At 34.6% G+C, this 19,696-nt stretch overlaps 1 protein-coding gene across 1 annotated transcript in view; it reads left to right on the top strand.

The window, feature by feature from the left end:
- Positions 1–19,696, top strand: part of EMB2410 (embryo defective 2410) — a 279,730-nt gene that overhangs the window by 173,571 nt on the left and 86,463 nt on the right. Inside the window, exon 18 of the mRNA XM_089795541.1 lies at positions 17,512–18,336. Within this exon, the coding sequence (XP_089651667.1) occupies positions 17,512–18,336 (825 nt within the window). The remainder of the gene's footprint in view (positions 1–17,511; positions 18,337–19,696) is intronic.

Raw genomic sequence — 19,696 nt, 5'->3', positions numbered from 1 at the left:
CTTAAATTAATAACTCACGCTCTAATGGTTCTTATCCACATCACCTTGCAATATAATTGGTCTTTGCATTGTTCATACTCTGTGGTGATTGTGATACAAACCCCTCCACGTCGCTATGCCAATCTTCGTACTTGGATGCCGTGTAGTACTTCCTCCACACTATGATGTGTCTTCCTTTCTTCCCTTTTTGTAATCACACTCAAGTCTTTATTATATGGTGACCATGCCACCTCGTGACCTTTCTAAGGGTCGCCATTTCATTATGATTATATTTAGTGAATAACTTACTTTATCAACCATTTAATGAGTTAGATATATTATTATGTATTCTTTTGTTAATTAATTTACTTCATCAACCTTTTATAGTCTTATTTTATATTTGTTAGAATTATTTTTATTATGTATTCTTTTGTTAATTATTATCAATTGAATAGAGACATCTAATATTATTAGTATTATAGATAATGTCATTGTTTCATGAGTCAATATATATATTTCAATCAAAATTAATAGATATCAAACGTCACTAGGGGGTTATTACAGCTGCTCCTAGAGGGTGGAACAAGGTTTTTCACCTCAAACTTCACTTTTACAAAGAAGAATGCAATGCAAGGAATTTCACCTAGAACTTTTCGTGGAGAAGAACTCATTAACAAGGAACTGTACCTCGAAATCCTCCCCCTGAAAAAAGATCCTTGGAAGTTAGATCCCCTAGCTTCTCCCACAAAAACTCTCTTTGTTCAAGGATGCAGTTACAACCTGTTAGATTCCCTCTAAATTTGATATTGATCTTTCAACTTTCTGGTGACAAGTTGTCACTTCTTCATGATGTACATAGGGGTAGGCCCATCAAAATCATGCAATCATACACATGTATTTTTAGACTCCCTCTAAATATCAATCTTTTGAGCTCCTCGTATAAGGTTGTCTTTGATGTAGTATTAGGCTCCCTTTTGATATGAAATGATACTCATAATCTCAATCATCAAAGTTATTTGCTTCATGAGCCTCACTTTATCCAACCAAATCATCAGATGACTAATGAATTCTAGATCAAAGCTTCTTTTGAAGATACTATCATAAGATTGAGTCTACAAAATATTTGGTAGCATGTGTAAGGCACCAACCTTCTTTTCCTTCAAGAACATCCCTACACCTAAATGAAAAGATCAAGGCAAATAACTCTTAATAGTACAAATATATTTAAGAGAGAATATAGTACGTAGATAAATGTAATGCTCAAAGGTAATCATTACTTATCTATGCATCCTTGATACAATTTCTTTAATGAATGTCCATATCCATCAAGTTAGAAAATGCCTCAATATAATCATTTGTCAAATAATGAGAATGGAACATTGGTTTATATCCCTCCCCACAATATAAAGTTCCCACTCTTATATTGTTTGAACAATTTTGCCTCACATCAAATATGGACACTTTCTTTCTGTTTAATAGATCTTAGAATGTTAGATTGTTTGCACTTTGCACTATGAGAGAATTCAATAGAGGCGAACAGGCTTGAGCTTTAGCTCTGGTTGACAAATACATCACTATCATAATCAAAGTTATTTCCAACTATTGCATCCATTGATCTTTGCATCAAATTTACATGGAGATGCTTTTGAATTGGTCATAATGTTGATGTCATGCTCGGTGTGAAGAGCAGGAATGCCATTTTCTCATTTCTCCCTCTCTAGCTCAAGCCCCTGCTAATTGTTAATTCTTCTTCTTCTTCGAAGAAACTGATCACAATCCATATAGACTCTTCCTCCGAGATAAGTTTCAATTTGATCCTTTAGGACAACAAAGGTAGATTGCTCTCTCTCCTACACTTGATTCTTGCTTCTGTAGGGAGTCACTATGTTATAATTTTTCGTCCTTATATGCGTATACATGCATCATATTTATAGTGCAATTTTAGGGAGAACAAACTTTAAGCTTATCTCATTTTCTTTGCTAACCATCACCAAGACAGGTTGCTAATCTTTATGAATTAATAATGATAATTCCTAATTTTTTTGGGCATGTACAATATCTAGCATGTTTTCCAAACCCTTGTTAGTTCAATACTATTTCATTCTTTTGGACAACTCGCTTTGCACATGCGAGTTTGCGTGGTCGATGTTGGGAGCGCCTATGAAATTATTTGTAGAGTTTTCCTTCTTGCTTGTACCATATGATTATAAGGTGATGGGTTCGACAATAGACTTGGGTCTATAGCTTGATTAATAATTAAGCCACAAACATATGCACCGTTTAAACATAAGTTGAGCTCATAGTATCATTTATTTATATTTGGAAAATACCTCTTACTTATGTTTAGCATCGCTAATAAAGTCTATGGAAATGACTTCTTAAAATACAAAACACTTTCTATAACCTTTTATCGTTGACAAGGTGATTGGAATATTATTCAAGTATTGTCTTCACAGATTAACTACTTTTTCATTAAATTGTCTTCTAACATCTATTCTATCATCTCCAATGAATATAATCAAGAAAATACAACGATTGATTGTGGATGTCACATGTAATTTTTCATTGGCGGAGCCATACTTCACATTATTCTTGCCATATATTTATTTCTTCTCTCAACGGAGCCTTTTATAAATTTCATCAATTAAATCACATGTTTCATATCCTTAAATAATCTCATTTTTCCCAAAAGTAGATTTGTCTTATTTGCATTTTTGTCCCATGTTTCTTTTGTCTCATTTTGTCTTACTCTCTTGGCTTTATTGTTTTGTCTTATCCATACCTAGCCTTGTAATTATCCATCGCTGTCTTTAAGGATTATTTATCCACATGTTGGTTGTGCTCAAACCTCCGCAACTCATTCAATGACTTGTGGATAAGATGCTTTCTAATTTTCATTCTCTCTATCCTTGTGAGGTTTGCGTTGCTGCTGACAATATTCTTGTGCATGCTAGAACATTGATTGAACATTTCATTCCTCATATCCTTTGTTAATGTTGTACCAATTACGAGGTGCTCATGATCTCATGATTCATTGGTGATGTATTCCCATAATTTTTTGTTCCAATCTAGCATGGGCCATTGGCCTCTTTGTATACGCAACTCATTTTTCACTCATCAAAACTATTGCGGAGGTAACTGATAGGGCCAAGGACAATTCGTTGGGTATTTTATATGCTTTATTGAAATGCGATTACTCCTTCTGTCTCTATCGCAAGATGTTTGATAAACGTCATTAGGGTGATTGTGCTTTCTTAGAATATTTTTATCGGACACAAACCAAACTTTTCCCATCCTCTCTCCTTTCCATTCAAACCCAATTTATGCTTCGATCACTTCCCTAACCACTCTTTCTCTTGCCGCTGACTAATGTCCTTTTACAATAAAGGTGACAACAATTTGCCAAATTGGAATTGCTTTGATAGATGTTGATGTGTCTTCAAATTTGCCATGTCTAAAAATATATATTTCATGTATATCCTTTTCAATGTGGTGACGAAGCTATTAAGAATAAAAAGACATTGTCAAAAATATCATGAACATCTTTCTCTTGCAATAGTTGCGGTCAACGTTGGAGTATTTATGCTTACTGTGAACATAATATTGAGACCTCACGCCTTCCCTAATGCCTACACCAGAGATGTCTTGGAGATTATGAATTCCATGTACAATGTCATCGAAATCTTGAGGTTGTGTGTTGTTTTTGAATGTCTAGTATTTCTGAGTGATAAGCTCAAGCAGAAAGAACTATGACAGTTTAACTGGCATGGCAGCGGTATAAGGCTCAATTTGCACTAAGTTCCTTGTCTTTTATTTGGACATTTCAACCCCTTTCTAGAAGTTATTCCAAGGAAGATCGCTTGCATCAATGCTACTCTTCTTGCATCTCCCAAACCCCATGATGAGAATTTTGTGTTTCCTTTTAGTGAGTAAACATGAAGAATCATATTCAATCTTTGTAAATATACGCTGATCAATGCATTTCTTTTTTACAAGAATAAATCTTGCATGCTAAATTTTTGCATTAAAAGAAAAACTTCATTCTTTCAATTAGTTTTTGAAAAAATAAAAGATCATTCCAAATCACTCATGTACATGTGCAGTTTGGCTCTGATACCATGTTGATGGAATAGATCCGCAAATGTAATAACAGTACCATTAATTTATGTGTGTCCCAAATGCAGATTTGAATGTATATAAATAAGAGAATAGGAGACAGGAGACATGTCTCTATGCTAATTTATTAGTTAATAATTAATTAGTCAGTATTAACAATAATACAAACACACACACACAAATATATATATATATATATATGTTGTCTAATTGATGATTAACAAATAATCATAAAAATAATTATGTCTAGGTCATATTAATCCAACTGAAGCTACAACATTAACATATCTTTCTTGGCTTTGTTTCATTTTTGCCATTGTACTTAAGTACTATTTACTAGGGTTTAAAATTCATTCTTTTCAAACATTTTTCGTGCCAAAATTTCCTTTCATTTTGTGCTCTCTCTCATACAATGATACCCTCCTTGTGCTAGGGTTTCTGGGTCTGTCCACTCCTCCCTCCTTCCCCATCCTTATGAAATTGCCAAATTGGCTATTCCCCCTATAGTGTTTTCAATGAAATTTTGGTTTGGCGAATGAGTTTGATTAACAACCCCTCTAAGATTGTTGCACCTTTCTTCCTACTCCCTAGTACATAGATCTGTTATAGGGCAGTTTCCCCTTCAATTTCTTCTTCCAATACTTGCCTCGGGTTCTTATTTGGGATTAGGGGCATGAATTGTTTTGTTGCTTTGTTGACTTCCTTGGATTTTCCCGCTTCTTGAATTCACATGTGCTTCTTTTGGCAAACTGTTGGAGTACTTGTTTCCTTTTCTGCTCTGTTTGAACTTCACCTCTTTCTTCAACCACTCGCACCTAGTTTCTCGATAGTAACTGAGGTATTTGTCCAAGGAGTTCATGCATTGTTGGTGACATTGAAAGTTTGTTACATGTCGTGCTTTTTTGAACCACTCTCTCAGGTTTCCCTCCGCACATACTGGTTGACAGAAACTTTCACACTACCACCATTTCTCGTGCCACTTGATCTTCCCTTGTTATTTATTCTTTTTCCTCGTCATTGTTTTTGACTTGTGGTAGGAATGGTCTTCCCATTACTCCATCCCATTTGTCATATGACCTCGAGGCTCATGTTAATTCCTTGTAACTTTGACAAGATAAGAGTTCTGATTTTCAGATTAGTTTGATCTAGAGGCATGAGTTCTCTTAATTATTGGTCACTAAAATATATTGTTCCCTCTAGATAGATTGGCATCTTCCTTGTGGCTTTTATAAGCCTTCTTATTTACTAATGTGGTTAGTTAGTTACTAACCATTAGTAACTCTTGGAATGGGCACCAATCTTGAGGAAACAATTATGTTGTTAAATAGGCCAACCTAGAGAGGGACATGTCCATTCAATGAACATGCCCCTTGAGTTAGGTATAAGGGAGGGCTAGATTGCAGATTAGAAGACACACCAAAATCTATAAGTTTGCTCTTCTAGCAATCTGCCCAAATAAAATCATATATAGAAATGTAAACATTTGCAGAAGTCAATAATTTAACATGGTATTAGAGCCAATTGCAAATATTAAAGACATCTCTTATAAGACACAACAGTCAACAAATGAAGCAAATAAATTGAGAGGAAACTTCAAACTGCTCATGGTGTGAAGATACCATGAAGGCAGATACTAGTAATAATCCAAATTTAGATGATGAAACAAAAGAAATTTTGAGAATACCTCTTCAGCTATCCTTGATAAGGGCAAAGAGCATTTGTAAATCTGTGAACCAAATTGCAATGTAGAATCTTGCCTCGTAAAAGGAAAATGTTCCGTATGGTCATTGAACTGTTTGTCCACGATTCTCACCTTGAAGTATCATTGTGCAATTCGGATGATTTAGGGAATATTAGAGTTACAAGTTGAAGGTGTACGATGATTTGATATAGACCTTGTCATATTTAGAGAATATAATGAAATATTAAGTTGACGACATTATTAATTGTCTGTAAAAGAGTCAATTTTTGCCAAGGATGGGAATAATATTTCTGAAAGATGATATACTTATGTTGATGAATGGCCACGATTCTTTGTGGCAGGCTCCATTATATTTTGCTAAATATTAGGACTCTATATTGACATTTCAATATTAGCATGAAGCCTAGGAGCCTTATTTGAAATTGTAAAGTCAAAAGGGGAACTTATATATTATTTGTTACAGTAATTTTGAAAGGACGTGTGTTGTTATTGGAAATAAAAGCAATGGATCGGTGCAAAGAATATGTTTAATATCTTCTGGAAGGAGCCAGAGCAGATGAAAAGAATTAACATTATTTCCATCTTCATATAGATTATAGTTACATTCCAACATTGACAAGAAGGGAAGTTTTTAAATAGAGAGAGAGAGGGACAACCCATCAGCAGATGCATGGGCCAACAATATACTATGTGGCAGAGACATCCATGTCAAACACTATCCTTATACAATTTTTTAATATTTGGAGACATGAAAGATGAAATGGTTAACAAGGATAAGGCAGGATGCAATCAAATTATAACTTCCTCCTTCGATGACCACTATCATTGTGGCACTACGTGTGGAGTTAAGAGCATTAAGGAAAGTGACCACAGTGGCCGTCCGAGGACATCAAAAAGTTCACAGAGCAAGAGGATTAACACTTAGAATCTTTGCAATCTCTTTTGCAGATGAGCAGGCCACAATCTGGAAAAGCGTTACCACTGGAGGAACGAATACGACAAAAACAAATAGAGATATGCCTCTTGTTGCACTTGTTGGGCCAGGCGCCCCAAATCGAAGAATACATTAAGAAATAACAATTCGAGTCTTGGTGGTGGCATGGAAGGGGACAGAGGTTCTTCATTGCTGGATTCAATTCCTCCAATAAGGAGTACTTCAGCTAGCTTGCATAATGAGGGGTCGCTTGGTGATACGACCAATGGTCATAGTAATGCAGAGCATGGCTTTACACGGCCAGAGATGTACACCAAGCCTCTGGTGGGATCTGTGCAGGCTTATGACCGCCATGTGTTTCTTTGCTATAAGAATCTTGAGAGTTGGCCACCTTAGGTAGAGGCTGCTGAATTCGATTGACTCCCTAGGCTTCTTGTTGCTGCGCTTAAAGCGCGGAAGGATGAAATGACATGAAAGGAAAAAGGTCAAGATTCTTGTCATTTAGGGTGGGCTGGTGCTATAATTGATGGATTGACTTTGATGCCTTGGTAAATTTTAAGATTACTTTAGTCTTCAAGTTTGCAAGAATGAGATCCCGTGAAATTGCATATTAAATCTCAAAGGAAATAAGTAGAAGAGGTGTCGTGACTTTTAAGACTAATAGCTTCATATTTGGTATTACATTAGACCAAGAATCATATTTAAAATTAAGAATTATCAAAACCTAAGATTAATTGTTTGGGGCTACTCAAATTCATGAATAATAGAGAATAGAGAATTTATTCTCTTAAGGATAGACAAAATTTAAAAGGTGGAGGTGTACAAAATATATAAGGGGCGTACATTAAGTAATACATTTAGAGGAGTTTCAAATGTACAAGCATCAGGTCCCATACACTAGTAGAGGAGATTGAATATGGATTCGACTTTGGAGAATTAAGAATCCCGCTATGGTATTGGTCAATTTTCAGCGTATCTGAGAAGTATTAGTAAATAATATGAGAGAAATTAAGAAATGTGTGACATCTAAACCACCAAGTTGTGTCAAATCTAGTAGTGATTGCATAAGCATGGATTTCCTTCCACCGGGAAAGACTCCAAGGAAACTGCATGCAGGAAAAGACTTTGTTTAATTTATGAGCAATAATTTAAAAGGGAACCTTGGAATAAGAACAAATGATTCTATCATCTTAGACAAACTCAATTAAGATCATTAAGATTACATCATGAGACTACAGATCATTAAGATAAACATTTTACTCAAGGCATTTCTGATCTTCCCTCAAGTCCAAGAGGTAGTGTTAATGATTGTGGACTTAGAAAAGATGCATTCTATATAACCTTATGACTATTCAGATTATTAGTATTGGTTCTCTTAGAAAGGAGGGAATAAAGTGACATCATGCTGTGACAACAAGATCATGGATATTAGCATGGTATGCCTTCCTGACAAAAGGAGAAGCTAAATGATCTGCAATGGCGAATCTTGACTCAAAGGAGTAGAACATGCTTTATTTATTCCCAAGTAATAAAGAATTTGTAGCAGAAAAACATAAGTATCATCTTATAAGAAGGTTATATGTCAGAGAGAGTACTTAGAAGATCAAGTTGACTCCCCAGGATCTAGGTTATACAAACTCAGACTGAGTATACCATGTCAAGATGGTGTATACTCATAAAGGACAGAAGCTTTCGTCAAGGTTATCATGGAAAGATAAGTATCTATTGTACTTGAGCTCTTCTTTTACCTTATGTCTATGATATCTCTCATTTGTATTCTTTTATAGGAAGAGTATATGCCTTGATTTTGTTTTCTGAAGAATGTTCTTGTAGGAAAGAAGTTTGGATTCAGAGAGAGTTTAACATCTCATCAAGGCAACCTTGAATAAGGAGCTTAGAAGATTTGATATCCAATAGGAGTCTTGAAAATCTAAAGTGAGCAACTATCTGATGGGCCTACCTTTATAAACATCATTGTGTGGAAGCGTGTCTTAGCAAACAGTCTTGCAAGCATCAGTTTGTAGTAATAGAAAAGAATCTTCCAGCACGAATTTGTTGTGATAGCAAATGATCGTATGGTGTTTTAAATCAATAGAGGACTACTGGCAAATCTTGAATAGATTTAAGATTGCGTTGTGAAAGAGACATTTCAACGTCTATGAATCACAACTTGGATAAAGAGAGAATTTAATTATTCTCTAGACTTTATCCTTAAGTACTGGAAATTAGAAAGCAAATATTCTTATCAAACCTCTCTGAGAGTGATCATCTCAGGAAAGATCCAAGTATGATTGAATTGTTTTGTATTCTTATGATAAATTATATTATTGTCAGGATATTGACTGTTATGGGGCTTCACCATTTGTGTTTGTTATTTAAGAGGTGACAATCTTTGAAATAATGAACACTCGTATAAAGACATTATAAGAGATGACGATCTCTGAGATAATGTTCTAACCAATAGAGAACTACTGGCAGATTTGGATGAATTTAAGATCATGTTGTGATGGAGGCATTTCTATTTCTATGAATCACAACTTGAATAAAGGAAGAATTTAACTATTCTCCAGATTTTATCCAGTGTACTGGTAGATCTTAATTCAGGATCATTTTGTGTACCTATGAGTCACAACTTGGATAAAGGAAGAATTTAATTATTCTCCGGATTTTATCTTGTGTAAGGCATTCTAGTAATGGATTGCTAATAGAGTCTAGATCTTGGATGAAATCAAGATCGTGTTGTGATAGTGACATTTCTAAAACTCCAAACATCACAACTTGGGTAAAGGGAGAATTTAATTATTCTCTAGTCTTTATCTTGAGTATTACATTCTATGCAATACTATTATCACAAGTTCAGGTAATACTTCATATCACAAGCCTTGTCAAACATCCTATGTTACAGGCCTAGGTGATTTGATAGTTTGTATTATGAATGATGCTTAGTGATTTGATCACAAGTGCCAGTTATAGCTTATATTACAAGATTTGTAATATGATGTGTTTTCAGGTATCATTTGTATAATGATACATCATGCTTGAAAATTAGAAAGGTATAGAGTGTATATCTATGCTTAGTCATCTCTATTGATGCTGCTAGATATGTTTCTATCACTTATCTTATCAAGTTAAGAGGGAGTGTTAATTCCTTGTAACTTTGACAAGATAAGTGTTCTGATTTTGAGATCAGTCTGATCTAGATGCACGAGTTCCCTTAATTATTGGTCTCTAGAATATATTGTTCCCTCTAAATAGATTGGCATCTTCCTTGTGGCTTTTATAAGCCTTCTTATTTACTAATGTGGTTAGTTAGTTACTAACCATTAGTAACTCTTGGAATGGGCACCGATCTTGAGGAAACAATTATGTTGTTAAATAGGCCAACCTAGAGAGGGACATGTCCATTCAATGAACATGCCCCTTGAGTTAGGTATAAGGGAGGGCTAGATGGCAGATTAGAAGACACACCAAAATCTATAAGTTTGCTATTCTAACAATCTGCCCAAATAAAATCATATATAGAAATGTAAACATTTGCAAAAGATCCATAATCTAATAGCTCAAACTTAGGCAATGATGCCAAAATGTAGAATGATTATAGTACATTATATTAAAGCATGAATTCAATGTTACCAGTATCAATATAAGAAACTATTACCAATGATGAGCATACCAAATATTTGCGAGGGAAAACAATATTCTTTATTGAAAACCAAAACAACAAGTACATTCATGTTCCAACGTTCTTAAATAGTGCTCAGTTGGTTAGAGAAACCAATAGACACACCCCCTCACTTTCTAACTACCCAAACCCACTACAAATTCTCTTAAATCACATTATTGTTTTATTATGCCCTACAAAGATCATCACCTTTCAATAGCTTCTATAGATACAACTGATAATCATTTGGATGTCGTCACTTCCTCATGATATACACAAGGGGTAGGCCCATTAAAATCATGTAGTCACACACATGGATTTTCAGACTCTCTTTGATTATTAATCTTTTGAGCTGCTCCTGTAATCTTGCCTTTGATGAAGTGTCAAACTCCCTTTGAATCTGATATCAATCTTCCTTTTCCTACAAGAACGTCCTCGGATATAAAGTAAAAGATCAAGGCAAATAGCTATTATAGTATGTATTGAAATAAAAAATAAGAGGGAGACTAATATAATACTTGAGGATAATAAGTAATTCTGCGTAATAATATAAGATCATTCCAATATAGATAAAATAAATATCTAAAATTATTTAATCATTTTTTAAGATTTGAGTTTTTATTAAATATTATCCCTTTGTATTGGCAAATATTTCAAAATAATATATATGTGTGTGTGTGTGTGTGTATTCAATTATAATATGTAATAAAACATTGAACATAGAAAGGCAAGAGCCTATGACATGATGCTAAATTGTGAGCCTCTTATCTAGGAGGTGTTGGGTTCGAGGCTACTTGAGCTTAACAAATAATAATCAATAATCACAATAAATAATAATAATTAACCTTGGTTTTGCCCTCTCACCTATAAAAAAACAAAAAAAACATTGAACATAGGAATCAATATTTATGTAATGAACACATACTTTTATCTTGCTGTATTGGGTTGGTGCCCAATGATAGCAATGTACTTGCAATTTCATTAGCATGGACTAACTATTCACCGATAGTAATTTAATGGATCGAATGAATAAGGGAATTGCCTGTTCAATTTCTTTTACTTTTTATTTCTCCCTTTTCTCATTCTGGATACTCGCCCTATTTTATACTATTCTTATGCAGTGGGTATGGTTTTAACAGCCTTTATTCCTTCCATCCAGCATATATTCCATTGTGGCTCTTTGTTATCCATCTTGGTCATATATATATATATATGTATGTATGTATGTATGTATGTATGTATGTATGTATGTGTGTATATATATATGATTTGTATTTGAGGGGGCCACGAGTTTAACTCTACAATTCTGGTCAAAACACTTAATGTGTCGTGCTTTATTTTAATACCTTTCTTCTATCCTTTTCGTATTTCGTTTTCAGTGCTTTTATCGTCACCTTTAATTTGGTGATTAATCACCGCTTGGAAATTGGACTGGCATTGAGTGTGCACTCCATCTTCAACATGTCTGACCCGACTGTGATATGTCTCACCGATTTGGTGGTGGTGCTCTTAGTCGGTCCATCTCCCTTTTTGATCATGAAAAATGGGATAAATTTCCTTCCATGCCTTTCTGTATCTTGTAATAGAGATTTTAAGCTATGTGACTAAAATACATACGATTCAGGTCTGCATGTAAATGTCATCCCTCCTTATACTAATCATACTAATTTTGGGTAGACTTTTTACCACTCATCAGTGATTAGTCCTCATCATAATATTGATTGCCGTATACAATCTCTTTTCTGATATATTTTTCTTGGTTGACTGTCTTACTATTCTGTTTGTTCTATGGTTTTAGCCACTTTGTATGGGAATCAATGCCCATACAAACTCCTCCTTGCTCCCTTTCCTAATTATGCCACATGATGATTCCTTTGTGAGTATATGACAACTGTTTGCAAATATCTCATCTTTCATCTCACATTATCATACAATTTCTGGGTCTTCTTAGTATCCACGCAAGTGTAAGTAATAAATAATTTGCTCATACTTCCCTCTTATCCCATCTCTGCCTTGCGTTGTTTGCCAATAGTTTAAAATGATTTACGAATTCATGTGTGAAATCTGCAATAAATCTATTGTTATTGCAAATGTCTCAGTATTAACAGGTGTGGGAGTCACCTACTCTGATACCATGTTGTTTTTATGATCTCTACAAATGTAATGACACTGCCTAGCTGGTATTTGTTTCCAAAGGCAGGGATCTCTTCCATTTATATGGAGAATAAACCAATAAGAGACATGCCCTTTCATGGGACATGTCTATTCATTAATATAATAACAATTTTAATCATAGTTATATGAATACAGACACATACAGACACATCGACACAAACTTCAAAAGTTTAGTCTCTAGGTTTATCCAACTAAAGCTATCAAACATCAACACTAAGATATTAGGTACTGGAGGCATCGGCCTGCAGTGCAGCGGTCACTGCTTCTCTTTGTAACAGCAAGATCTTGTGTTCGATTTCCGAAATAGGAGCTTAAATAAACTTAATATAAAAATAAGATAAAATTAGGTACTGAAAGTTTATAGTATGTTTATAGAGAAGGGTTAAGTAGACAAAATAATGAATACTTAGCGACAACAATTGCCATGAGCATTGAGCATATAATATGCCCAATCTGTTATTTTGCAGAACCAAATAGTTGACATATATAACTCTTAACAATACAAATTATCGTTATTGGAGGAAGAAAGAAATGGATCTTCCTCTTGGACAGAGCTCATCTCTAAGAAAGGACTTTCAGAGACCATTGTTGAATTGTAGGTGTTCATTGATATTTTCCTCGGTAAGGGGAGAGATTTTAATTTTGCCCTTTCACACCAGCAGCTTCTTCTTGTCCTTTAATGGATGCCATAATTTTTTATTTGGCAACGTTTTTTATTTTTCCGTTGACATATACACATACCATGTTTACTCAGCATATAAATGAGCTTTCATTTGATTATATGAGCCCTTAGATTGACTGCACACTCGTTACAATCCCAAATGAAAGCCCCATCTCCTGGAAGTTGATCAAGGATTGTAACACATTTCCAAAAATAGATGCTTGATCATATTTGAATTGTTTGTTCGTATCAAGATCCTTGAACTAGTGATCATTCGAAATAGATTGCAATTTGAATTTGTTGTCATAACATATCATAGAATTTTAAATTAAATTAAAATGCAATACAACAGTTTTTATAAACTAATGAATTTTCAAAACAAACACCAAGAAACATTAAAAATATCGGGAAACATTTTCATTTTTCTAAATAATATACTAGAAAAAACTTGATTTTTTTATCAAATACTTTTTTGCTCAGAAACTAAAATAATCAATTAAAATCTTAGTTGCTGATTCAGGGTTAGGGGCAGATTCAGGTTCAAGAATCCGATTTGTGGATTTGTCATTTTCTTTCTCCATTATGATTCGTAAGGATTCATGAGTGTGTATATATATTCAAAAAATAAGAGAAATATACATAATTCTAAAACTAAATCATTTCATACTACGAATCTATGATGCTTGACTATTAATCAATGTCAAATGTCAAAGATAAAAATTCTGATTCATCATTCAAAAGAAAATCATCATATTGAATTCACAAAACTACCTTAGACTTATAGTTAAAGGCTTAAAGCTCAATGATGTTTGAAACATGACTCAATAATCAAGAAAGTGTTCTCAATCAACAAATGGATTGTCTAAAAATGTGGATCATTGGGATCTTCAGTGGCTGCAATTAATTCATTCTTCTCATGATTGGAACCATAATTGGTTCCAGTAGTAGTAGACGGTGCTGCGTCATCCTCATTATCATCTATATCAAGCAGTGTGGCTCTAGCAAGATCCTCAATAGTCATATCCAAGTCAGGACTTGTGGGCTACATCCGAAGCTTGTCTGCCCCCTTCTTGTGTTTTGGATCCTTATGTGATAGAAGGTGGAAGTTTTTGTGCACAAACACCAAGTCTTTTGCTTTTTTGGAGCCTAATTGGTTAGGCTTCACGAAATGGATAAAGGAGTATGTACTCTAATTTCCCTCAACGACAAAAGAGCTCGCAACCTAGAGAGAAAAGAAACAAAATTAACTGTTAAAATGTACATTGCAAGTGGCCAAAAATTTTTATTTCAAAATTTAAAATAAAAATCTTTCTTGTGATAGGATCTTTATTGCATAGGGGTGGAGGTACACATAATCTTGCCCATCAAGGTACCACCATGTAATGCCATCCATTCTACTTTGGTCATTCACAATAATAGGCTTGCATCTTTTTTTAAGATGATAACTCAAACTCTCTCCTAAAATTTGTCCCCACCTCTGGATTGCTGAAGATACTATTGAATGCCTTCTTATACGCATTGGCAACCTCAAAATCTCTATAAGGTGCCACTCTACCCGTAATAGCAAGTACCTCTGGGCTATAATACCTAAGGGAGAGAGCATAAGCTAGGAGATACAAAGGAGTAGTCATCTTGTTCTAATGTTGAAGAACAATTGCTTTCACCTTTTTGTATAAGGTGTCTATAGGGTCATTCTCTCTCCTTTGAACGATTTAGGAAATGAATAACAAATGATGTTCATGTAAGTTATGTAAATTAAAACTTTTTAAATCTAGCTATATCTTAACAATAATAAACTTGGATAGAGGATTGTATTATAACTTACCACTTTGACTTTCTCCAACATGGTGTCTGTGGCATCATAGGTGTCTCCCAAGCATGGCTGATCCGTTTCGGCAAACCTAAGCATAGACATGATAGGATCAGTGAATTCTAATACGTATTCCACCCAAGTCCATCAATCATCATCCAATATCATTACCTTGACCTTTTGTGCCCTTGTTGTATTGAATTGTTTCCAAATGCCCCATTGGTTGCTAACCACCATTTGTGACAATGCTTCTTTCACCCTAACAAGTTGTGTAAGGACAATTGTGTAGGATGCAAAGCTGGTTTCAGCCACCTAAGAACATGTTAATAGTAAGTTGGCAACACATTTAATTATGTAAAACATGACATAAATTGATAGTGAAGGTAGCATTTGCCGTTGCATGAAAAGTTCAAACTGTTAATGCCTGATACAAATGCTGAGATTTATCTGGATCCACGGCACAAATCTCCAAGGAGGTGCTGCTCACCAAGTCAACACTCTCAACAAACATTTCATAAATGAAACTAAATAAATTTAATTTTAAAATTTACCTTCAGTACCTCCAATTTGGAGAAAGTTCTGAAAATTGCTTGCAGCATATGTTGGTTTATCATGAACATTTGAATTACATCACCCTCATATTTGCTTAACCCAATCTATTTATTCTGCTGATTGTCTTAATGTTTTTTGTTTGGATTTCATGCTTGGTACTTGGCTTTGATTCTGACTTGTAGCCTATAGAAGATGCTGATTGTTCTTCTTTTGAGCCTGCTGTATATACTCAAATTTCTGTCACAGCTAGTGCTGAACCCTCTCAAAGCTCCATTACTTTTTCACTGCTTCATTCTTTTGTTTAATGATTTTGAGATCGCTTTCGTATGCTTTGTTTTCTTGACCAGTGTTCCTTCTGTTTCCGTGGATTGTGAGTCATATTGGTTATTATATTTGAATTGTGCTTCAACTTCCACGCATCATTGTTCTTTAAAGGATGTTCAGTTAGATACAGTTTTGGAGCTCTTCCTTAATTATATATGATTGTTGGTTTGCATTATATTTAATTGCAGTAAAGATTGATTCAATGGATTTCTCCTGTTTCTGCACTTATTTGCTCTTTAGATTTGTTGAAGTCTTTTTGGTAATTAAGTTGAATCGCACTTCAATTGCAATTCCCTTTTTAGCTGGGAAGACATGTTATATACCTAATTAGTCTTGATCAGTTATTAATCCCTGCTACCAAGAGACAATTTCTCACCTTAATAGAACACATTGTTTTGGGCATGCCCCTTTATCTATTTGTATGTAAGCTATGATCTTATTAATTCATATTTGCTGTGCTATTATAATCTCATTCTACTCTTGTTATTGGAGAGGGTGAACACTTTTGACTTGGAGCTATGAACTGGTGAGGTCAAAAATAGGGGGGGACCTCATCTCTAGCAAATTCTCACCAATAACATCCCATCAGGTTTTGAGGTTTGAACGTTGGTTTGAAGAACCACAACAGTATACTTTGACCAGCATGCTATGCCGATATGGACTATAATCTTATTCTATATAAAACATTTGAATGTTATGTATGTATAGTGTATGTACCTAGTAGATCTGTGATATTCTAGCACCAGCTTTCTAATAAGCACCATGGATCCCTTTAATAGCTTGCTTCATAATCTACTCTACCCTAGAGAGGAATCTGTTTCGCAACATATCAAAACAGAGATATCCTTACTTTATCTTTTGGTCCTCATTTACTTATAGGCATGGAATTTCTTGTGGTTAGTTTAGTTGATGCAAGTCAAGGGAAGGGAGAGGCTACATCAAGGAAAAGATTTATAGATTGTTGGTGTCAGAATCTTGTGTCGGTCACTGGTGTTGGATATTGGCTTTTATTCTAAATTCTGCAGTTTCAAATCATTGGAATATTCAACATGAAATATAGCCACAGCAAGCTCTTGATACTTGTTCAAATTCAAAGATATGTATCTGCATTATCCTAACTTCGGTGCAAGAATATATTAATGGTGAGACAGTGGCAATTGTGTTTAGTTCTTGATAGAACAGAATCTCAAATTGTATAGTTTCTATCTCAGAAGCTGCTTCTTGAATATTTTGAATTCCTGCTATGGGAGTGCCAGAGACTGCTCATCTTGGTAATGCTTACCTCATGAAATTGGAGAAATTGTTTATGAACATTAATAATTTTTACCATTTTCTTGTAGTTATTTCCCTAGCTGCAAGGAATGACCATTTCTCTCATGCGGTTGGTTCTGGAGCCACATCATGAATTGTTTGTCCAAAAATTCTGTTTTTAGTTCCGTTCTATCAATATTTTATGCTTAATGTAAATGTAGATACCTTTTATTTTTAATTTTCATTTGGGATTTTTGAGCGTAGCTGGACATGATATGCTTTATCTATGTTACTTATCAATATGCATTATTCCAACTCTTGATGTATTATGTGTGGACATGTGCAGGCAGATTTTGATTTCCATGGAGAAGAATGGGAGTGGGGAACTTATAAGACACAGAGGGTTGTTGCAGTTGGAAGTTACAGTAATAATGATGGTCTTCGCCTAGATAAAATCTTCATACAAAGGGACAAAGCAACTCTCCATGCAGATGGGACAATATTGGGACCAAGGCCTAATCTTCATTTTGCTGTTTTGAATTTTCCTGTTGGTTTAGTACCAACTCTATTACAGGTTTGCAAGTCTTCAAGCATGAATCCTATGCCTTCTTCATGGACACCTTTGACACCTATAAGAGGAATTTTACATATGGAAGGAGATTTAAGAGGAAGCCCAGGAAAACCACAATGTGATGTACAAGTAAGACTTTTGGATGGAGCTATTGGAGGTATTGACTTAAGACGTGCTGAGGTGGTTACTTCTATCACATCAGCAAACCGCTTTGTATTTGATGCAAATTTTGAACCGGTAATCCATCCCGGTCATGTACATGTTATAGGAAGCCTTCCTATGGTTCCTTTAGGAGCTGATGCAGTAATAGAAGAGGATATCGAAGGAGAATCTGCCAGGCCAATGTGGGTTGTCCGATGGATGCAAGATAAAGGAAAAATTACTGATGGAATTGATGTTAACAATAAATTTGGTAGAGAGAGAGGAGAAGAAGGCTGGGAAGTTCAACTGACTGAAAATTTGAAAGGTTTGGATTGGAATCTAAGAGAAACAGGTGCAGTCAAGGTAGATGCAACCGTGAAAGATGGTGGCATGATGTTAATCACTGCACTGTCTCCTTATGCCCATTGGCTTCAGGGAAGTGCTGATGTTACCTTACAGGTGTGTCTTTCTTTTTTCAAAGCATGAATTATGGTGTATACATCATTTATGCATATTCGTTCTTATCTGACATCTCTGTTCCTTTTTAATGTTTTTATTTGAAATTAATTACTGCATATTTGATTGTTGTATTTTTTTACTTCTGATGTCTCCTTAAAGATTGAAAGTGGCAAGCTAGCTTGTAACAAAGGAAAATGAAACAGTAATTTGGCGTCAATCCCAATGAGACAAAAGTAGTTCCAATTTGGTGATGTTGCTAGTTGTTTTCAAATGAGAAAAGATCCGTCAAGTGTAAATATTATAAAGAGATTTATTATTATTATTTTTTGATTGAGTTATCCAGAAGAAGATGTGATTCATTACTCTGTTAAATCAAATTTACACCTGTTCCTTCCTTTTTATTATATGATAAATGCCGAGTTACTGATTTGGATGCAGAATCGGATGCGGGAAGCAAATATAGATTTTTTTCTTTGAGTCCAGATATGTTCGGAAATGCCTATATATATATGCAAAGAATTTAAGAAACTTATAAATACAAGAGCTTAGAGTTAGAAACTTAGAAATATACAAACATACATCATTTGATATTATCATTAATCATATGATACTTCACTGTTGATTAAGATTCAAGATATTTCATATGTCAATTAAATAGTTCAAGCTTCAAATTAAAACTTCATAGGCACAAATATTCATGTTCTAGACAGTAGACTCCATGTCCAAACTACAAAATCAAAAACATAGTTCATGATTCAATGTTCACTAATTAGAATCATAAGGATTCTCAAAATAATCTGGATCCTCCTCATCTCCAACCGCTGCAAGGTCCATATCATTTGAACCAAGAATGGTTCCACTTGCGCTAGATGCAACATGTGTCATGGACCTATTGTTACCATCATCCATCATCATAGTAAGATCATGAAGTGTTGCATCCAAGTTTGCACACTGAGGGAGTACATCCCAAAGTTTGGCTGCCCCATCCATGTATTCATCATCTTTACATGACAAAAGAGACAAGTTGGTATAAATGTAGACCAAGTCCTCAGCTTTCGTTGACATCTGAAATATCCTCAATGGATATTGACCCGATTTTTACCTCAAGATAATTCTCTGAACTTAGGCATAGGAAGATACATTATGAATCAACAATATAAAATCGTAGTTTCTCATAAAATACCTTGAAATATGTTATTGCAATATACATCAGCAATACAATAACTAGCTATCAAAAACCAATCTTAAACATAGTTTTATAGCTAGATTGGAATACTAAGGAAAGAACCTGTAAGTACACATGAGACACTTGATGTGATGTCTCTATGGACAATGGGTTTGCATCCATTGTCTACTAGCA

The sequence above is a fragment of the Cupressus sempervirens genome, chromosome 8, assembly GCF_028749045.1.
Source record: "Cupressus sempervirens isolate cs-2001-9-10 chromosome 8, ASM2874904v1, whole genome shotgun sequence".
Lineage (NCBI taxonomy): Eukaryota > Viridiplantae > Streptophyta > Pinopsida > Cupressales > Cupressaceae > Cupressus > Cupressus sempervirens.
This window is presented reverse-complemented; position numbering and strand designations above follow the sequence as displayed.